The sequence below is a fragment of the Canis lupus genome, chromosome 30 (genome assembly GCF_003254725.2).
Source record: "Canis lupus dingo isolate Sandy chromosome 30, ASM325472v2, whole genome shotgun sequence".
Lineage (NCBI taxonomy): Eukaryota > Metazoa > Chordata > Mammalia > Carnivora > Canidae > Canis > Canis lupus.
This window is the reverse complement of record NC_064272.1, coordinates 9,682,336-9,705,555: the sequence shown is the minus strand read 5'-3', so window position 1 is coordinate 9,705,555 and position 23,220 is coordinate 9,682,336. Positions and strand designations below refer to the sequence as shown.

The 23,220-nt window shown below is 41.4% G+C and overlaps 1 protein-coding gene across 3 annotated transcripts in view; it reads right to left on the bottom strand.

Annotated features, from left to right (window-relative positions):
• The window catches only part of STARD9 (StAR related lipid transfer domain containing 9), a 134,496-nt gene extending 115,308 nt beyond the window's left edge, over positions 1-19,188 (bottom strand). For 2 of the 3 annotated variants that reach the window (XM_049103984.1, XM_025473050.3), the window contains exons 1-3: positions 19,031-19,188; positions 13,974-14,043; positions 12,221-12,337 (exon numbers count right to left, since the gene is read on the bottom strand). In XM_049103984.1, coding sequence (XP_048959941.1) covers positions 12,221-12,337; positions 13,974-14,043; positions 19,031-19,077 — 234 coding nt within the window. In that variant the 5' untranslated portion in view covers positions 19,078-19,188. The remainder of the gene's footprint in view (positions 1-12,220; positions 12,338-13,973; positions 14,044-19,030) is intronic. The other variant, XM_025473048.3, reaches the window with a different exon arrangement.
• Positions 19,189-23,220: the final 4,032 nt, after the last annotated feature.

Genomic DNA, 23,220 nt, shown 5'->3' with positions numbered 1-23,220 from the left:
CTTTTCATATCAGTGGAGAAAGGTTGGTGTTCAATAAATGATAATGACACAGATGGCTGAGGGAAAAAGAATAAAGCTGAAGCTCTTTCTTATACCAAAAAATTTCAAATGTTCAAATATTGAAAAGATACATTTGTTAGTATATCAAGGAATAATGGTCATTTTTACAGGGGGTAAGGGGCAGAGGGAGAGAGAGAATCTTAAGTAGACTTCACACTGAGTGCAGAGCTCCCACTGGGGGCACAATTTCACAACTCTGAGATCATGACCTGAGCCAAAATCAAGAGTCAGATGCCTGAGCCACTCAGGCACCCAAAATTTATGTTTTGGCACCCTTAATCTACATTTAAGACATACACACAGAGAAAAAAAGAAATTACCATGAACAGAGCCAAAACAAAAGTAAAAATGTGAAATATTCCCAACATCTGAAACAGGGGGATCAATTTCCTTAATATGCTAACTGCTCTTAGCCCAGATCACACCCTGGACCGAAGGCAGGCAGCCCTGGTGGTGCAGTGGTTTGGTGCCTGCCTTTGGCCCAGGGTGTGATCCTGGGGTCCTGGGATCGAGTCCCACATCAGGCTTCCTGCATGGAACCTGCTTCTTTCTCTGCCTCTCTCTCTCTCTCTGAATAAATAAATAAATCTTTAAAAAAAAAAAGAAATAAGAAAAAGATGTACAATACAGTAGAAAAATGGGGAAAATATAACATATAATTCACAGAAAAGATACAAATGGCCAAGAAACATGAAAAGATGTTCAATCTCAATTATAATGAAAGAAAAGCAAAGCCAGTAAAATACTATTTTTACCTGGCAGATGCTCAAAGATTAAAAAGTTTGGTAATACTTAGTATTGACAAAAGATATACTAGGGTATTCTGATAAATTATTGTTAAGAATATAAACTGGTACAATCTCTTTGGAAGGCACTTAGACAAAAATCTATTGAAATTTAAAACTCAATAGCTGGATATGCAACAGCACTTCCAGAAATTTGTCTGTTATACTTGCAAAAGTGCAAAGATGTTTATTCTAGTATTCTGTATTACAGAAGAAACCTGGAAATATCCCAAATGTCCATCACTAGAGAACTAGTTAAACTCTATTATCTTTATAACTAGAATTCTATGCAGCATTAAGACAATGAGGGGATCCCTGGGTGGCACAGTGGTTTGGTGCCTGCCTTTGGCCCAGGGCGCGATCCTGGAGACCCAGGATCGAGTCCCACATCAGGCTCCCGGTGCATGGAGCCTGCTTCTCCCTCTACCTGTGTCTCTGCCTCTCTCTCTCTGTGTGACTAAATAAATAAATAAATAAATAAATAAATAAATAAATAAATAAATAAAGACAATGAGGTGGAACCACATATATAACAAATAAATTAGGGCCAGGATAAACTGAGTAGAATAAAGCACATTGAAAAACAGCAGGTACAGTGTAAACTCCTTCACATTTTTTAAAGGATATATAATGTATGCTGCTTATGTTTAGAGAACATCTGAAAGGATACCAAAGAACTTGCAGACAGTGGTCACCTCTAGAGAATGAGACTGGGTTGGGGGAGCTGTGGAAGGAGAAGGTTTTTTCACTTTTTACATTACACTCTTATGTATTATTTGCACATTTTATAATTAGCTCGTATTGCCTTTATAGCAAAATATTTTAATAAAGTAATTAATTTGCTGACACTTTTTATGGAGTCATCCACTTTCTGCTGAACACAGAACTAGAGAGAAACCAGTCCCATTTTTTTCTCCACACTTTCTGAACCTCTTTTAGAACACTGCACTAAGAAGGAGCCTTTTGTTGGTCAGCTAGACTGGCTCCCCCAAACAGAGGACCATTGACATGATGCTAAGAGGGTGCTTGGACACAGACTTACTGTGCAAATAAGTATGCGGGAGAGAATTTAGCACATGGCAAGACAGACCAGGTGGCTGGCCTCCTCTGGGGACACCTACTGTTATCAGTCTGCCTGTGCATGCTTATCTACTATGGTAGACACACAGATCTTTTGTTCAAAGGGCTGCATTTTATACCCCCTTGTTTAGATGATTCTGTACATCAGTTTTTCAAAAGACTCTCAATCATCACATCACACTTTTCTTTAAGCAATTAACCGACAATCCTATTAAACCCAGGACAAATTCAAATGTAAACGGAGTGCGTGTACAAGGCAACTTGTCAGCATTGCACATACAAGCAAGAGAACTTCTGGGTAATGCCAAGGACAACTGTCTCGGGAACCCTATTTATACTCAGGCTGTCTCAAGTCTGCAACTGACTATGGAGCTTTGGGCATGCCTCCCCTACAGATAATCTTTCTGGTCTAGATCTCAAGGTCCCAGATAGTACCAGAAATTTCTGTCAGCCCTTGGCTCACAGGGGAGAAAAAAACTATCCAAACAAGCTTTTGCATTTTAAAAGATTTCTCTAGTTTCTGCTGTTCATTTTTGAATAGGCATCCAGCACCAGCAGCAAACATTAAGTCTCAAGGATCTCAGTTCGTCAGATTTTATGAGTCTGAAAGCTACTCTTTAAAGATTCATAATCAAGTTTCTAGAGAGGGGAAAAAATGTGTTAGATGAAGCCAAAAGAATGACCTTATTCCCTTAAAATCCAGCCCATGGCCATGCTTATGTAGCTGAGCAGCTGTGCTGCTGGCAGGGGAAAGGAACATACTGAAATGAAACACTCATGACAATCTCCCTTCCCCCACTCGTGCCTGCGGGGCCCCATCCAGTTATTGCACAAAAAGGCTTTTTCTTATAAACTTCTCTCCCTTCTACTTCTGTCTCCATCTTGGTTGGGAAGAAACAGCACTAGTGATGGAATGTACACAGCTCTGCAAATATTCATGAGAAAATGCTTTGACGCCCACACGCTCCCTAGCTTCCCTAACACATACATGCATTAAGGAAAAGACATGCATAGAGAAACTGATAAGTGTCTGTGGTTCTTTAACTTAAGTAAATTGTAAGGTTTTCTCAGAACAGGCAAGATTCAAGAAGGCAGAGTCCTAACTGATCTTTCATCCACTGAACCATAAATTGAATAATTGATCCAATAACCATTAATTGGCCATTTAAAATGTATGGCACTGGGCAGCCTGGGTGGTTCAGTGGTTTAGTGCTGCCTTCAGCCTAGGGCGTGATCCTGGAGACCAGGGATCGAGTCCCACATCGGGCTCCCTGCATGGAGCCTGCTTCTCCCTCTGCCTGTGTCTCTGCCTCTCTCTGTGTGTCTCTCGTGAATAAATAAATAAAACCTTTAAAAAAAAATGGTATGGCACTGAGGGCACCTGGCTGGCTCAATCGGTGGAGCATGGGACTCTTGATCTCAGGGCTGTAGGTTCAAGCCCCATGATGGGTATAGAGATTACTTGAAAATAAAATCTTAAAAAAAATTAAATGTGCAACACTGGATGTTCACAATAGCCAAACTGTGGAAGAAGCCTCGGTGTCCATCGAAAGATGAATGGATAAAGAAGATGTGGTCTATGTGTACAATGGAATATTACTCAGCCATTAGAAATGACAAATACCCACCATTTGCTTCTACATGGATGGAACTGGAGGGTATTATGCTGAGTGAAATAAGTCAATTGGAGAAGGACAAACATTATATGGTCTCATTCACTTGGGGAATATAAAAAATAGTGAAAGGGAATAAAGGGGAAAGGAGAAAAAAATAAGTGGGAAATATCAGAAAGAGAGACAGAACATGAAAGACTCCTAACTCTGGGAAACGAACTAGGGGTGGTGGAAGGGGAGGTGGGCAAGGGGTGGGGGTGACTGGGTGGCAGGCACTGAGGTGGGCACTTGACGGGATGAGCACTGGGTGTTATTCTGTATGTTGACAAATTGAACACCAATAAAAAATAAATTTATTTAAAAAAAAACACTGGAAATACAGAAATAAACAGAGCTGTATATGGTGTGGCATGTGAAAGCTGAGACTCTGGAGTCACATGGTCAAGGGTTTGAACAAATACTCGGTCTATGACTTGGCCATACGATCTTAAAGCAAGTTACTCAAATTGTCTGAGCCTGCTCCTCTTGAAAATGGAGATAATAAATTAATTAATTAATTAATTTAAAAAATTTTTAAAAGAAAATGGAGATAATTCTGAGAGTAAAAAGTGCCCTAACCCTAAAAACATCTCCCACTCTGTGAGCCATCAGATTCCTTCTCGTCTTACTTTCCTCTACATGCTCCCCCTCCTCTTGCCCCTCTAAGATCCCTCCCTCAGTCTTAGTAATTCTTCCACCTTCTCTACTTTTTTCCCAAAGCCTTTATTCACACTCCAAGCTTGTAACGCATAAAAGAAATGAGGGTCACAGTCCATTTCTCCACCTCATTCTACTTACTTTGAGAACTAGATCATTTGCCTTTTTTTTTTAATTTTATTTATTCATGAGAGACACAGGCAGAGGGAGGAGAAATAGGCTCCATGCCAGGAGGCCAATGTGGAACTCGATCCTGGGACTCTGGGATCACGCCCCGAGCCAAAGGCAGACACGCTCAACCACTGACCCACCCAGGCGTCCCTGCCTTCATCTTATAATGGGTTGGGGTTCCCAGAAAGAAACACTGCTTCTGTGGCAGGAGTATCTAATCATAGCCTGGTCACATTAGAGAATCTGGAATAGGCCCTCAATACTTGCCCACGCTACTAGATAACAACAGTGCCCATTTCTTCATCTTGACTGAGTAAAGAGCCAGAAATAGATCCATTCTAAGGAACAAGAGATTTCCTTGGGATTCTGCTAAGCAGGGTATTTCCTGCCATGTGGGAACCTCTGTATTGCAGTTCATGATCCTTGTCACTAGAATAAGCAAACAAGAAACACTTCCCTGGCACTTCCCTGAAACATTAACCACAACTCTGAACTAGCCAATGAGAAAAAAAAAAATTTGGGAAGCCTGGGTGGCTCAGTGGTTGAGTGTCTGCCTTTGGCTCAGGGCATGATCCCGGAGTTCCGGGATCAAGTCCTGCATATGGCTCCCTGCACAAAGCCTGTTTCTCCTCCTTCACCTGTGACTCTGCCTCTCTCTCTCTCTGTTGTCTCTCATAATAAATAAAATATTTTTTAAAAAGAGAAAAAAGAGAAAAAAATTCTTTGACTTATTTTTGTCTCTCAAGAGCTTCATCTTTAAATAAGTGTCTTGAGGGCAGCCCCGGTAGCATAGCGGTTTAGCGCCGCCTGCAGCCCAGGGCGTGATCCTGGAGGCCCGGGATGGAGTCCCATGTCAGGCTCTCTATATGGTGCCTGCTTCTCCCTCTGCCTGTGTCTCTGCCTCTCTCTCTCTGTCTCTATGAATAAATAAATAAAATCTTAAAAATAAATAGATAGATAGATAGATAGATAGATAGATAGATAGATAGATAGATAGAGTTTTGAATAGTCTCCAGCATTTCTTCTAATATCAACATTCTGGATTTTTTAAAAAGTTTTTATTTAAGTAATCTCTACACCCAATGCAGGGCTCAAACTCATGACCCTAAAATCAAGAGCTGCATGTTCTTCTGACTGAGCTAGCCAGGTACCCCTCAACATTCTGGTATTCTAAAGTCAAAATATTTAGCAACCATATATCAGGATTCAAAAATTCTGCACATTACTCTTCATGTCCTAATTACATACAATCCCCTGCAATTTACTTTTTAAAAGATTTTCTTTATTCTTGAGACACAGAGAGAGAGGCAGAGACATAGGCAGAGGGAGAAGCAGGCTCCCTATGGGGAGCCTGCTGCAGGACTCAATCCTGGAACCCTGGGATCACGTCTTGAGCTGAAGGCAGATGCTCAACCACCCACTGAGCCCATCCCAATCCTCTGCAATTTAATTTGAAATCCTCTATTTTATCCTAATAGAACTAAAGGCCAATTGGTTCTAATGCTCCATAAACTGTTAAAATCATCATGTTCTGTACTTGAGATTATACCTGTCTTTTCCTCTATAAACCAACATTTCTTCATTAAATAATCACATGCAGATGCACACAAGGTATACTATACTGATAATGGCTTTCTACAGTCAGCCCTTCAATCATTTTTAGAGGTATGTGGGGTTTTCCTCAGAATACTCTTGGAGTTTCTAACATTCTCAAACTAAAGTCTAGAACTGAAGAAAATATTCACCAAAGAATGTGTTAACACACACACATACACACACACACACTCTCCACTTCCCTTCAGGGCTCTGTGAGGGTGGGCAATGGATGCACTGTGTGTTGTTTGGTGTTCAGTGCATTGTGGAAATTAAATAAATACTATAAAAATAAAAGCACAATCACACTGCTGCTATAATTTCAGTTTTGGATTCAGAGGTTATGGGAAGGAAATCTCTTGCACACTCACATGATTTTTTATCTGGAAAAGGCACAAGTGTTTTAGGTATTGTGTTTCAGCCAAATAACTGACCATTTTAAAATAAAGATTCCCAGGAGAATAGAAGCACTTGCTTTCCACAAAGGGCCGGGTGGCTTTTTGTTCCTGGACGTGCTGTTGACTCAGTCTGCACTTGTTTTGACAGCCAATTACAGTCCTTCTTAGGAAACCTGAGCTAATGCTCTTCATGGAAAGTTTTACAAACACAAAACTACCCAAACACAGTACACTTGAGGAGAGGACTCCTGCTCCAAGAGATATTCCTGACCAGGAGGAAGGGAGGGAAGTTAATTTTCCAAGTGGATCATGCTGATCCAGAAGGGATCACAACCAAAATCAAAAGAGGGATATTTCAAATCTAGTTCAACTCTTAGAAGCATGGGCCTAACTTCTCTCATACTGTGATCGGGTAATCACAACACGGAACAAAGCCACAGTACTCAGGACCTTCCTTATCAACTCTAGTTGCCAAGCCCTGGACTGGGAACATAATTATTTCATTTCCTCCACACAGGAACTCAAGCTCAAGAAACCAGGACTCAGAGAATTTAAGTAACTTGTCTAAAGTAAGCCAACTAATAAGTGGCTATGCCTGAATTCAAACCCAGATCTAACTTCAGAGAAGTAGATTAATATTAATATGGATTAAAAATAGATAAAATGTAGGCCAATTTTGAAGAAAAGCCTTGGCTGCAAGTCCAACAAAGACCAAAAAAAAAAAAAAAACAATTTAGATGAATAACAAGCTGCCTTAAGAATGGGAAGCTAGGGCAGCCCGGGTGGCTCAGCGGTTTAGCGCCGCCTTCAGCCCAGGGCATGATCCAGAAGTCCTGGGATCGGGTCCCTTTTCCCTCTGCCTGTGTCTCTGTCTCTCTGTGTCTCTCATGAATAAATAAATAAAATCTTTAAAAAAAAAAAAAAAGAATGGGAAGCTAATGATTACACAAGGATCACAGGGTAATAGACAAGACAGGTGGTATAATGCTCTACCAGCCCCATTCACTACAGTCTTTTCTCTTTCTTCCCCTTCACCCTCTCTCCTCTTTCCTAATTTACCATCTCTTCTTTTTCATATATGTCTCTCCCACTCAGTTTTTCTTCCTTTGTACACTACAGCAGAGCAAAGCCTATGAACTTTGCATTCAGATAACCCTGTGGGCAAATCTAAGACTCATTTCTTACTGTGTGACTTTGGGCAAATCAAGTAACCTAAGTCTGAATTTTATAAAAGGATAAAATCTTCTACCTTTTAGGCTGCTGAAGGGATTAAATCAGACAATATGAAGAAATGACCAAGTCTCCTAGTAGACTGAGATTTCTTTTGAACATCTGTGAGGCTTTGCTAGCATACAATTTAGAATTGGACAGTTTGGGATTTGAATCCCAGCTCCACCACCTACCGGCTAAGTGATTTGGGCAAGTTTGGGAACCTTTATGTACCTCATTTCCTTATCTATTAAGTAGAATAAATAGTAAGGACTTAGATTTGGGAGACAATCAAATGGAATGATAAACATTTAGAATCTATTGATATTTAACAAATAAAGCTGCCTCTCAATAGAACTTACAGTAGCTGAAATGTTCTCTAGAGGCCCATGTTTGTGCATGCCTGATCTATTTATCAAGTGTGTCACCACTAAGGACTAGTAAGTGCTAAAGCATTAAGAAATGCTAATCTTGAACCTATCTTCTGAGGCTGTAAAATAAATATAGAAAGAGAGGTAGAGGGGATCCCTGGGTGGCTCAACGGTTTGGCGCCTGCCTTTGGCCCAGGGCACGATCCTGGAGTCCCGGGATTGAGTCCTACGTCGGGCTCCCTGCATGGAGCCTGCTTCTCCCTCTGCCTGTGTCTCTGCCTCTCTCTCTCTCTCTGTCTCTGTCTATTATGAATAAACAAATAACTCTTAAAAAAGAAAAGAGAGAAGTAGAATGGTATAATGCAATGAAAAGACCACATATAAGGCATGGGTCCTGTATAATGCCATATAAATCAAACAGCTGTATCAGGAAAATGAGGGGGATGGAAATACTTCTGATTTTCCTGATTGGGATTGCTACTGGCATTTAGTGAGTAGAGGCCAAAGGTGCTACTAAACATACTACAGTGCACAGGACAGACGCCCACAGCAAAGAAATATCTGGTCAAAACATCAATAGTATTGAGGTTGAGAAGCCCTAACCTAGATGACTGCTAAGTTCCTTTCAAGCTGTAACATCCTAAGAGACTATAATGAGGCAGCACCAACACCAAATAGATGGCATTCTTACCAACATTTATCAAGCAATGGCTTATAACATTGCTCAAAATCCCTGTACATCCAATGGGCAAACATTTTCCCTCCAATATCTGAATATTCTGAAATCAGTGCTGCATTTCTGAGAGTGGGGATAGTCTTTCCTCACAATCCTCCAGGGACTTGGGCCCTTGCTCTTTGCAGTTAGAATCTGTGCTTCCAAAGCCATGAGATTCCTTCTGGCCAAGTAGATGATTTAAATAAGTCTGAATCAAGGTCAGAATAAGATACTACAACAGCAGACATGAATCTCAGATACATCATGCCAACTGAAGGAAGCCAGACTCACAAGACTACATACTATTATTTTATTACATTTACATGGTATTTGAGAACAGACAAAAACTATAGGGACAGAAGACAGATTAGCAGTTGCCAGAGGCTGGAGGTAAGGAGAACTTGAAGGGACATGAAGGAATTTGGGAAGTGATGAACTGTTTTATACAATGATTATAGCATAAGCTACACAACTGTGTCAAAAATCATAGAACTAAAAAAAAAAAAAAAACCTCATTGAACTGCACACTAAAAAGGTTAATTTTACTGTATCTAAATTATATACTTCAATAAAACTGTCCCCTCTCACCACTACCTAAAATATAACCACAAATGCTACAGAGAAGATTGTTGTACTTTGGGAAAGGCTGAACTGGATGACATCAAAATTCTTTCCACCTCACATCCTGTGATTTTATGACAGTCTGCCTTCTGCCTCTTCCTACCCTGGTGACCTTAGAGTTAAGTCTGGGCTCCAATTTCTGTGTTAAAGCAATAAGTCTCTCTGACCAAATCATGTGTTTATGAGTCCTACTATCATTCAGGGATCTCAGGCCCTACTTTAACTTGTGACAGAGGCTCTTTCCTTGCTGTCTCCTACTTTAACTCCCCTTGGGACTGATGAGGGCCTTAGATAATTAATAAACAAGTGAGAATAAATCTCAGGGGACATCGGTTTTATCTCTCTGCACAGGCTTCCCGTCGAAATCCAATTTGATCCTTCCATTGAACTCCATATCAGTCAACAGAAGAATCATATTTATGAACTCCCTTCCTCTATGGACTTTTGGGCTTCCCACTACATTATTTTTATACACTTAAGGTATAAAATGTGAGCCTCACACCAAAATTATACCCAAGTTTGTTGAGATATATACCGATAAGTAGTTCTGTTCTGTTTAGAAACATTAATGACCCAGATTATTGATCTATCAAATGCTACATAAAATGGTTAACTTTTCTTGTATCCAGAATAGCCCTAGGGTGCCTAAATGGCTCAGTCGGTTAAAGGTTAAGCAGTTAACTCTTGATTTCAGCTCAGGTCATGATCTCCAGGTCCAGAGATTGAGCCCTATGTCAGACTCCCTGCTTGCTCAGCAAGGAGTCTGCTCAAGGATTCTCTCTCTCCCTCTGCTCCTCCCCCCCACTTGTGTGCACACACTCTCTCTCCCTTGTTTTCCTTCTCACTCTAAAATAAATAAATATTTTTTTAAAAAATGGCTCTAGATATGCTATGGCCGGGAAAGGCTGAAACAGCCATTGGAAAGCTCACATTTTCTACTAATAAGACCACTGTCTTCTATGACACATATACAGTCACAACTGTGAACTACTGTAGGAGTCCCATCCTCTTATTTGAAAATCAGCTCCTTTCTGGCTCTCCACCAATGATGATCTCAGTAGAACAAATACAAACATCAGGAACCAGACACCTCATACATGCTTGAGTCTTAGGATGAAAATCAAGGCCAAAGACAAGCCTGGACCTCCCAGTGCTTCCATATTCCAAAGGACAGAAAATATGGTAAAGATTAGGTAATATCCATACTGACCTTTTCTACTGTGCATTTACAGCAAACACATTGTGACTACAAATATAGGGTGCTCGTATTACAACAAAGGGGGCCCACAATAACAAATTCTACAGTGGTCTAGAGTCTTGTTTCCACATGTTCCCCTCAGAAGAGAAGAATGGGGGGATTACACTTCCATGGTTTAAAATTATTCAATCATCTCCACAAGTCTCAGCAGCAAAAAATCAATACTATCCTCTAAGTCACTCAAACTTGATAGTTGCTTCTTTGGCATAATCAGAAAAAGTTTCACAAAAAACAAACACTTAGCAGAAAGTATATTTTAGCTTTTTATTCAAAAGTACAGGGATCCCTGGGTGGCGCAGCGGTTTGGCGCCTGCCTTTGGCCCGGGGCGCGATCCTGGAGACCCGGGATCGAATCCCACGTCGGGCTCTCGGTGCATGGAGCCTGCTTCTCCCTCTGCCTGTGTCTCTGCCTCTCTCTCTCTCTCTCTCTCTGTGACTATCATAAATAAATTTAAAAAAAAAAAAAAAAAAAAAAAAAAAACAAAAGTACATAGTCTGACTTTGGTGCCCGGGTGGCTCAGTTGGTTAAGCATCTGCCTTTGGCTCAGGTCATGAACCCAAGGTCCTGGCATGGAGCCCTGAGTTGGGCTCCCTGCTTAGCAGAGAGTCTGCCTCTCCCTCTTCCTCTGCCCCTCCCCTCCACTTGTGTTCTCTCACTTTCTCTCAAATAAATAAATTAAATCTTAAAAAAAAAGTTTATAGACTGATAAGCAATATTTGTCCACGGTTCCCCCCAAAATATTTCCATTTCCAGTGGTATTTCCTAAGGCCATATTCCTGTAGTGTTTTTCTCATATGTGTGATGATACTGGCCCACAAAAGACCAAATAAATGATTTTTCTAATTTTAGGGATAGGCTTTCATAGAAAATATCCTGGAAGCTGCTAAGGTAAGCCTCTGTTCTCACTTTAGTCTGTGTTCATCTAACTGAATGAGGCAAGGCTTAAAGCCCATGATGGGGAGTGAATACGATGATGGGCAAAGCGTAAAGCCCATGATGGGGAGTGACCAACAATGCTCAAACCAGAACAACGCTGCTGCTTTACAGAAACAGATAGAAGCCCCATAGACCCATGTGGCCAGGCCTGTTTACTCAGAAGCTTATGAGAAAGATAAGTAGAACTACCAGACACAAGAAAGATGACAGCCTTTCCAGGGAGGCTTTGGCTGGTGCTCTCAATCCTCAGCACATCAATAGAGTTCACCTCTTGCAGGCTGCCAGACTAGCTGTGTAGCCCTTTTATGCCCAACCTAGGACCATAAGCATAAGAAAAGGCCCAAAGATACTAGCCTCTAGAATCCCTGAGCCTCTCTGCTGTATACAGCACAGGTCAAGTTTGCCATGAACCCATTTTCTTGCCATAGAAGTAGAACAGTACCTGAACTAACTTGTACCCACCTAAATCATGCTAAGGCCCAAGTCTAAATGGACACTAGCCAACTTCTATGCCCTACTCAAGCAGTCTTTTCCCATCTCTTTTGTTCTTTCTGCAACTGATGGCCTCTCACTACTACTTCTCAAATCAAAACATTATTAGTTTCTGACCAAACTATTAAAGAAAGAAATAGCCAGGCCCCAATTCCATGTTAATTTCCCAATAATTATCCAATTAGGGAGCACTGAGGAAAGTGAAGGAAAAATGACATTACCACATCCTGAGATGCATACTGAGGGTCCTCTGGGTTGACTGACCAGTAGCAGTAATCAAAGCCAAATGCCACAATCTTCTCCCGGAAGTCTCCAAAGCCATCTGGTCGACTGTCCACCTAAAATCAAACATAGGGTAGAATCTTCTCTATCATAATATCAGAATCTAGCCAATGCCATTTGATTCCTCCCAACTATAGCTAGAGCAATCCGGACTGGTCATGAGAAATATTTATGTTATCTACCTGAAAAAGGAAAAAAGTAAACTTTGTCTTCATATCATCAAATAAAAGCTCCAGAGAATTAAGTTTGTCTATAGTACTATCACCTATCTGCCTACATATGAACCAAGCACAGAACAGCTTAGGAGAGAAAGACTTTCCCTCTCTCCTAAGCATCTTTTTATCACTATCATTTTTTAAAATTTTTTTATCACTATCTTTTATCACTATCATTTATTTCTCCAAGTATTTCTGTAAAGAATACCAAGAGTGCATGAGTAGTTCAGTGCCTGGGCCTGACAAACTACCAACCTAGGGCTTTCACAGAGGTCCCTGGGTATCTACCCCCAGTGAATTAGAAAGCACAATGGACACAATAGCAAGGACCAATTCAACTGCCCAAGGTAGATGAGGGTAGGATCAGAGATTGGAACCACATTGACCTCCAGGTACAGGGAGAATGGTATTACTGTCACAAATGTTTTATCTTACTATTTAATATTTAGACTCTGGACAGGGATAAACAAACCCTAGCACTAGTGACCATAAACTACGGTAGAAAGAGACTATCAGAATGACTAAGAAATTCTTAGTGGATAACATCAAGAAAGTAAGCCACTAAGTAGGTGTGCAGGGGGCAGATCTGAGTTTGATCTTGGCCAAGATTGATTCTTAAAAAACAAAACTCTCAGCTCTCAGAACAAAGCCCTTGAAGTATGTAAGCAACAGTGATATAAATAAGAGACTGCAGAGAATAAAAAAGTCTTTTGTCCCTGGGGAGTTCCTGTTGAAAGTTTTGCAGGTCCTATTCTCTTTTAGCAGAAAGCTGCTTACAAAAGGAAACAGATCACATCACAGAAGTGGGGATGGCTGATAGGCCTGGGGTCCAAAAAGTCAGCTTCCTCAGCTCTCAGGAATGCTGAATACCACCTGCAAGCTGTCTACAGCAGCAATCACAAGGCCAGCTTCCCTGTCTCTCTCCACTTCCCAAGGCCCAGAAAGAAAGAACCCCTTCCACTTCTGCTATTCTGGTAAACGGAGGAATGGGATGGAGGAAATTAGCCCTAGGAGGGAGTGGTGGGTGGGGAAGGAAGTTCCCAGTATTTGTCCAATTGTGACTCAAAGGTCAGTCAGATCTGTAAAAGAAACTGTGCAGCACAACTCAGGATAGCAACCCTTCTGAGATCTGATGCTACTAAAATCTGTAGTAATGCGTCTATATTAAGTGATATCCCATGAGAGAGTTGAGACAAAGTGTAACTGGTGGTCTAGTGAGTTAAATATACCCATGGATGTACCCAGCATGCCTTACACTAGCCATGATGCCCACAAACAGTAACTGACCAGTTTCCAAACCGCTGCATCCTATTTGACAGAACTTGGGCTGCAATCCCTGTAGTTCTTTCCTGCTTTATGCTTATACTTGTTTTGTATAAAATTCTTCCCTCTCCCAAGCCCCTACCCTAAACACATTCACATGCATATCTTCATCCCAGAAGCCCCTGTAATAAAAGGAAAACAATTTCAGGCTTACCTTTAAATTTCTGATTTTTGCCACATTGCCATCAACTTCCACAATAATTCTTCCCCCTTCTTTGATCTCCCTAGAAATAAGACCCAAGGCCATATGAGAAGAAACATTGCTTTAAAAAAAAAATCAAGAAAAGAGAAGCTGAGATCAGCGCTACTGGAACAAAATGTTTCCCTACTGTCCCTGTAAGTAGCTGTCCCTGGCTGACATGCTTCTCTGGATCATTAGAATTTGGCTTTGGAACTGCTAAGAATTACCACTACTGAGCACCATCCATGTGCTAGGCACTGTATTAGGTACAGTACATATTATACTTCATCTTATACAATCTTCCCACTAACATACCCTCCTGACATGGTTTCCTACCATATCTTCATTTTTTCAGATGGAAGATGGAAGCCGAGAGAAATTTTGTAACTTGTCATAGGTCACATATCAAGCAATGGCAGAGCTGGGATTTAAACCAAGATACATCTGACCAGAAAGCCTGGACTCATACCTTGAAACTCTGGAGAGTATCTTTCATTCATCAAGCACACAATAAGGCATCCCCTCTCATCTTCTTTGGGATTTTGAGCATGGATAGTAATGAAAAAGGTTTTGGAGTACTCTCTGTTGAGATACTGAGAACATATTTCCCAAATCCTTTCATCTTCCTAAATTGGAATGAGAGCCAAGATCCTCAAGAATTTTCCTATGTTGTGGTTATGTAGTAACAATGCTAACAACTAACCAACCCCTAAATTTACTTTAAGTGGCTTAATCCAAGTGACCCATATATTTGAAGCCCAAATGAACAGACTATACTCCATTCTATATATGAAATCTTTTTTCATAACAAGACCTTTAGCTAAAGTGCTTAATGCCAGAATGTTAACAGATAAAAATTAAATTTGTTAGCATTTCCTCCACTACAATGAAAGTAATCAATTAAATTACCCCTAGCCCAGGACCTTAAAGTTAAGAAAATATGTTCTGTCTCATTTTTATCTTTCCTCATGGTTCTCAGGATATGACCTTGAGAATTTGGGGAAGGAAGAACAGGCATATTGAGACAAAGGTCTTTACATTTAAGATTATTTTTTTAAACTGGTTAGTAAGCCTGGAATAAAGCCCTGGATAAGAAATTTCCCTCTCCCACGTAGTAACATTTGTTAAATTTCCTCAAGGCCCTAAAACTCTTTCTTTGACATTTCATGCTAGATAGTATTTAAGGCAGCAGAAATATTCTTAGTCCCTCAGGATCACAAACCAGTCACACACACACACAGCCCCTGACAATTCTGAAGAAAATCTTTCATCTTTGTTGTTAACATTTTACAAAATAACATTTTTCCTTTCTCCATTTTAAAGTAGGTTTTATTATCCCTCCTCCCCCTATAAAAGTAATACATAGATTGTAGTAAATTTGAATAAAGGAAACAGAAAAATGATACCATGATTTTTCCAAATCTATTATCTAATTTTTTTTTGAAGTATGCCCTTTCTTGAGGATTCATCTAAGACTCTTTCACGTAAAGCAGCCTGAAAAGAAGTGTCTTAAATTTGACTTCTTGGAAGATACAAACTATAAGGGGAAAATGCTGCTCCTTCCTGGCCTGGACCACTGTCATTGGTAACCTAGTGATTCCAAGCTATTCTAAAACAAAATGAGGGAGAATTAAAATTGAGAAGAACAGAAAGAAAGGGCACTAACCTCAACTGGGGAGCTGGCCACAGAATGAGAGTCTGCAGAGATGGAGCCTTGCACGTGGCAGAGTGGCAATACTGCCACTTGCCTCTGGGTCCTGAAGTCAACCAACAGGCATTCATTCCTTAGGATGAATTTCCCTTTGCACAGGGGTAAATCCTCAGTTACACATTTACTTCTAGAACAATGTTTCTCAAAGTGTGGTCCACAGGTTACCTTCATTGGAATTACATGAGATAGTGGGGTTTATTAATTGTAATTTCTGTTAATAAGTTGCATTATGGTGTGGGGGGAAGGTAAAAAACAAAACCAAGTTGCATTATAAGAGACTCCCTAGATGGATTGTTTGCATACTATAATTTGAGAATCAGTGTCCTAGGCAGGTAAATAAGCAAGTCATTACCACTTATTACTCATCATTTGTAACTTAAAAAAAAAAAAGCAACTAAGAAGTAATAAAAATAGTCGTTAAAAATTATATAGCTAACACTTTATTGGACACTTAAAATGAGCCAAGCCCTGAGTATTTTTAATTTATTCTTTCATTGACTCTTCATTAAAAAAAAAACATTAGTTATCCTATTTTACAGATTTAAAACACACATACACACACACACACAGAAAAGGAATATAGTATATGAACAGTAAATTTTGACAAGACAGTGGGGAGTATTCCAAAGCCTGTAATATTGGCAGAAGAGAACATGTTCCTTCAATGATGAGTGATTTTGGATAGACAAGGGACAGTATTCACATAATGAGCTAGCTACAGACTTTCTAATTATGGGAAACTATAAAGAGTGAGGAGGGAATCAAAACCATTTCCCACATTATCATTTTACTAATGGTCAGTGCTAATCCTACGAAGGAGACAGGCATTTGATCAAGAAGTACAACTTTTTGGTAATCTCAGGAAGGAGCAGCTTGGTTGGTCCACTGAGTGGAAACTTGGCTTTCCCTACTCTTAGACCTTAAACGAGACCATTTTCTCATCTGGAAAAACAAAAAATGGAAGCTTAAACGAGATGATCTCTGAGATTTCTTCCCAAGTACATCATCAGATCTTTTTTTTTTTAAGATTTTATTTATTTATTCATGAGAGACACACACAGAGAGAGAGAGAGAGAGAGAGAGAGAGAGGCAGAGACATAGGCAGAGAGAGAAGCAGGCTCCATGCAGGGAGCCCGATGTAGGACTCGATCCTGGGACTCTGGAATCATGCCCTGGTTCAAAGGCAGGTGCTCAACCGCTGGGCCACCCAGGGGTCCCTACATCATCAGATCTAATGATTATTAACTGAATCTGTGCCAATGACTTATTTGAAGGTTGAACAAACCATATAATGAGCAGAGTCCCTACATTCGGATGAGCCTCAAAAAAAGATGGTGAAAGTTAAATAAACTCTGGAGTATAGCTGCATCTCCGCAGGATTCTCTGAGAATATGGGAGTAGTCTCGACTTCTTAGCAAGGTGGGGAGGGTCACACTGGGTTTATCCACATTTGCTCCTGAATCTTCAGCCTGGAATAATCTACTCACAGCTGGGTATCTGCAGTATTGACACTCTACCTCTTGATGCTGAAGACTCTTAACCTGAAAGTAAATAAGCTTTTGTACCCTTCTTTTCCCCTCACTTTTGTCTGATGAGATAAATTACTCTCTACTGTGGCTGCAAGTAATTCATTTCAACAGCATTTTCTTAATCTAATCCACACTATTTAGATATTCCTAGCTCTCGAGGAATTGAGAAGTTACTGTTAGGCGTGGCCAAGGTAATTATGCTGAGTAATCTAAAAGAAGAGTTTTGCAAAAAGATCTGCTGGAGGCTACCTCCAAGGTAGAATAATCCTCTGAAAACTCCAATCCTCAGTAACCACATCCAGTAATATAGAAGCCAGATGTCATAAGCCACTTAGCAACCTAAACCCAGCAGTTCAGGCGTGTGCTGCTTTCCTTCTTTCTCCATCATATCTCTTTTGTCTTTTCCCTTTCTTTTCTGTTCTCCTGTTTCTTTCTCTCATCCCATTGTTCTCCACACTATTCTGTCAGTTGCATGACTTCTCAAAACCAATCACCACATCAGGGACAAATATAATTCCCCCTACTACCAAATTTGTTATGGGAGACAATGCATTGTTTGATCCTTCTGTCCAATTTTTACGACATCTTATGCCCTAGAAAATTTTAAACCTCCCAAATCATTCCACTATATGTTTTCTGGTCCCAAACTACACTCTGCCAGCTTTGCCTCCTCACTCCTCTCCCTCTAGGCATCCTCTCACCAAACCACCAAAACTTTTCCATTTTCTAACAGCTGAAGTCCTTTTCCTTTGTTCTCAGTGTTCTTTCCAGAGTGCTCTCTACACCTTCTTCACCTGTCTGCAAACTCTAAAAGCTCTTTATTTTTATTTAAATTCCATTAGCCAACATATAGTACATCACTCTTTTCAGATGTAGTTTTCCATAATTCATCAGTTGCATAGAATACCCAGGGCTCATTACATCAGGGGCCCTCCTTAATGCCCATCACCCAGCTTTAAAAAAAAAAAAACAAAACAGTTCAGGAGCCTCTCACTGGCTCAGCTGTAGAACATCTACTCTTGACCTCAAGGTGGTGAGTTCAAGCCCCACACTGGGCATAGAGAATCACGTAAAAATAATTCAAGTACCATCCCTTCTCTGACTTCCCAAACCTAGGAGTGGAAAATCAGCGAAAAAGGTAAGATACTATGTAGTTGGACAATGGCTGCCTCAAGAGCTGAGAGGTGCTGCATCAGATTCACCCACGAGGAAATGGACACGTGACCACGCTGAGGAAAAGGATCAGAATAACTTCCTTCCACTTCGCAGTTCTGCCGTCTAGCATAGGAGGGAACCACGATCTCCCTGGGCCTCAATGTCCCTCTCACGCCTTACAACCTGGCTCTCTCCACCTGTGGAGAGAAACCCATGTGCGCCCAAGAACACACGCAATGATGCCCCAATCCCCACAGGTACTCCAGAGCCACCAAGGAGAGGAGACTGTCCATCCCTCTTCCCCGTACTTTCTCAGCCCTTCTCAGGAAACTCAGTGAGAAAGGCCCAACTCTGCATCAAGACTTGAGCCGCTGTACCCCAAAACTCCTGCTCTGAGGACTCCAGGGACACGGATACAGCGCACCCCAGCACTGACGCAATCCAGGAACCGCTACGCCCCAGCACACGACCCGAAAACTCGTCCCGGCAGGCCTTTAGGGTTTCCGGACCCTGGCGCCCCGGGCCACTTTGTGTCAGATTTCTCCGCGCCAAGAATCACTTGAGGGAGAGGCGGAGACCTCGCCCTCCTCTCAGTTCATTTGACGCCTCAGGAGTCCTCACCCTGTCAGACTTACCTCTTGCTGAGGGGCCGAACCCTCACGGCCACTCGCACATTCGCCATCCCTCGGCCACCGCCCGAGCCTAGCAAGTCCGCCCAAGGGCAGCACCCCCGGCCCCAACCACACGCCCAACCCGGCCCCGCCCGCCCCACGCGCCTCACGGGCCTCACGGGACGGCCCCGCCCATGCGCGCGCCGTGGGCCGGCGTGGGTGGGGCCTGCGTGCCTCAGCCAATCCTGAGCCGGGTGGGCGGGAGGGGGCACGGCCTGACCCCGCCTGCCCGGGCCGCCTCGCTCCGCCCCGTGTCGCCCCGCCGCACCCCCGACGCGGCCCCTCCCGTGCGCGCCGCTGTTCGACGGGGGCGGTGCCTGACGTGCCTCAGCCAATCGTGAGCCTGGCCGCCGAGAGGGCGCCGCTCCCGGCCGGGTGAGGCCAGGTCCCAGCTACCAGCAACTAGCGTTTGTTCCCGGACGCCGCCGCAAGCTGGACCGAAGCGAGTAAATACGTTCACGTTTCGGGTAACGCGGAGTTTGTAACGGAGTTTGCCGAGTATGTGTATTCGCTGCGTTGGCCCGAGTTGTCGATTCTGTACTTAAATTTTAGGGGCAGAAATGAAATGGGGAACCCTGGTGTTTTTGCAGCTGCCGGCAAAGAGGCACTTGGAGTGTGGAGAAGTTTGGAGCGCTCCAAATTTCTCTCGATTGTGATGGAACTTCATGGCCGCTCTGGCAGTGTTCGTGATAGTGGGGAGGCTGCGGTCAGTCAGAAATAACTTGAGTACCTACCAAGAGTCAAGTGCCGTTTTAAGGTTCCGGAGGATACAGTCCCAGTCTTCATGGACGTTGGAATCTATAGGGAAGGGGAAAGCGACAATATAAATAATTTGTTGAGTGTGCTGACTGCAATTTTTTTTTTTTTTTTTTTAAGAAGGGTAAGATACAGTAATGGTTTTGGGGTATGTCGAGGGAAAGGTGTTTTTTTACATAGGATCTCCAGGAAAGGCCTCACCGATAAGGTGACACTTGACTAGATTTGAAGAAACTGAGGGAGGGAGTTGTGCAAGTATTCATTTATTTAATAAATATTTTCTAGGTAAGCACCTATTACGACAGGCTTTGTTCTAAGCAGGAGGGACATAAGCAGTGAAGAAAACAAGCAAAGCCCTGACCGCATGGCACTTGGTGAGAGAAATTTAAAATAAGCAAAATAATTTGAGTGATATGTATATCAGATAAGCTAAGAAGAAAAAAATAAAGTAGGAGAGAGCATAGAAAGTGAGTAGAGAGGGTGTTGAAATTTTAAATATGGCCTAGTTAGTCTTTGCTGAGAAAATGACAGAAGAAAAATCTGAAGGATGTGAAAGAAAGAATCCTGTGGTCATCTGGAAGGACATTCCAGACACAGGGAACAGACCAATGTAAGGACCCTGCTCTTGGACACAATGGAATATTAGAAAAAGAAGGAGCATCTGAGTGTCTCAGTGGTTGAGCGTTTGCCTTCAGCTGAGGGCGACATCCTGAGGTCCGTGGATCCAGGTGATCGAGTCCCACATGGGGCTCCCAGCTAGCGCCTACTTCTCCCTCTGCCCTATGTCTCTGCCTCTCTCTGTGTCTCTCATGAATAAATAAATAAAATCTTTTTTTTAAAAAAAAAGTCTTTGGATTTTATTCTAAATTAATCAGAAAACTTGGAAAGTTTTAAGGAAAATACAAAATTATGTGATTTATATCTTTAAAGGATCACTCTGGCTGCCATTTTGAGACTAAGTTGAGGAAAGGGGAAAATTGAAAGCCCAAGAGGAACCAGTCAGGAGGCTATTTTAGTACTTCAGTGGTAGTACTAGATTCATGGTGGTGCCTTTAATATGTCGGGCATGTTTCAGTAGTTTACCTTTCCAGCCTCCCCTTTCTCATCTATTTGAAAGTATTTTTCCCTAGAGGATTGGGACAGGAGGTTTACCATTCACCTGGGACCCTAGTCTTATGAACGGCTTCTCTACTCACTGTGCCTTGCAGTGAAAAGAATCAGTATTAGGGAAAACAGTACATTGGTTCTCCAAAGAATTAAAAATAAATAGTAATCAATTAAAAATAATAAGGTAATCACCTTATGATCCAGCAATCCCCCTTTTAGGTACGAATCCAAAGGAAATGAAATCACTGTCTAGAAAATTTATCTTCATTACCCTGTTCATTGCAGCATTATTCACAATTAACCAAAACATGGAAACAATTTACCTGTACATCAAAGATGTATAAAGAAAATGTGGCGTGTGTAATGGAATATTAATCAGACATTAAAAGAAAGGAAATCTGCCATTTGTGACAACATGGATGGTATTATACCAAGTGAAATAAGGTAGAGAAAAATAAATCCTGTATGATGTCACTTATATGTGAAATCTTAAAAAACAAAACTCATAAAAGCAGACTAAATTGGCGGTTCTGGGGCTGGGGTGGGGAAAATGAGAATGTTAGTCAAGGGGTACAAACTTCCAGATACAAGTTATAGGGACCTACTGTATAGTGACTATAGCTAACAATACTGCATTGTATACTTGAAGGTTGCTAAGAGGGGCACCTGGCTGGTCCAGTTGGTAAAATATGTGATTCTTGTTCTGAGGGTTGTGTTTGTTTTTTTTAACAATCTGTTTAAATCAGAATCCAAATAAATTGGGTTGATGTCTTTTAAACTTTTATTTAGTAGCTTCCTTGTTCTTTTCTCTCCCTGGCATGAATTTATTTAAAAACAAAAATAAAAACAGGTCATTTCCCTGTAGATTTCCCACAGACTAGATATTTGCAAATTGATCTCTGTGGTGATATTCAAGTATTTTTCTAACCTCTGTATTTTCAGTAGTTGGTAGTTCAATCCAGAACCTTGATCAAAGTTCCATATCCAGTTCTTGTTTAATTTAGTGTCTGAGGTATTTAATAAGAATAGCCTGGAGAGGGAAATCAGAGTTACCAAAGTCATCTACCCTACTTTGGTTAAACAGCAAGGACTTTCACTTATTATTATGTACTATAGATTATTATTATGTACTAATAGATTGTTTTTCATCTATTATTTTATTCAATCATCCCAAGAATTCATGAAGTAGGCAATGTTTCCAGGTAGAAAAAGGAAATTAAAACATATTTTAAAAGTTAGAACATATAGTCATAGATCGGAGGAAGGGGTAAAATAAGGGAAATGCTAGAAAAACCAGGCGGCATCTCAATTCCTCCAAAATATTCTTCAGTGACTTTTTTTTTTTTTTCTTAGGAGGCAGGAGATAGTAGCAGAGGGAGTGGAAGAGAATCTTAAGCAGGCTCCATGCCCAGCACAGAGCCTGATGTGAGGCTTAGTCTCATAACCCTGAGGTCACAATCTAAGCCAAAACTGGGCTGGATACTTAATCGACTGTCACCCAGACACCCCAGAGTGGCATCATTATGTTGGTTATGAATTTACAAATCTCATGTACCTCTGTTGATTCACAAGTTTGTTTTCCAGGTGCAACTTAAAATTGGCCCCCGTATTTATTGGGCAGAATGAGACTGAAGAGAGGCTGGCTCCTCCAAGTTGGTAGATGGCAGATTTAATAAGCAAGGGAGCTTACATTATGAGGGTTGTCTTGGGATCTACAAGACAAGTAGATCTCCAAGTGTCTTGTAGATCCCCAAGTCTATCTGCCAAATCTTAGTTTATACTTAGAGGCCTTAACTGGGTTGTCATGTATACCATACAGAAGGTCTCAGTACATTGCTATCTCAAGGCTAGGTCCTTTGGGCAGCTAATATCCCCAACATTCCAGGGATAGGGGAGGGGATGAGGAGCTTCTAACTGCTGGGGTCCAGCTCACAGATTAACTGGTAGTCACATTTTCTTGATGACCTCTCCCACCTAGACAGTACAGAGCATTCTTTAGTATCCCTAAAACCTGTGTAATGATACACTACCATACTACTAAATTTTTTTTCAAAGATTTTTTTATTTATTAATGAGAGATACACAGAGAGAGCGAGGCAGACACATAGGCAGAGGAAGAAGCAGGCTTCATGCAGGGAGCCAGATGCTGGACTTGATCCCGGGTGTCCACGATCAGGCCCTAGGCTGAAGGCAGCGCTAAACTGCTGAGCCACTGGGGCTGCCCAAATTTTTCTTTAAGGTAGACCTTTCTTATTTTAAAGATTTATTTGAATCACTGGTAAAAAAAGGTA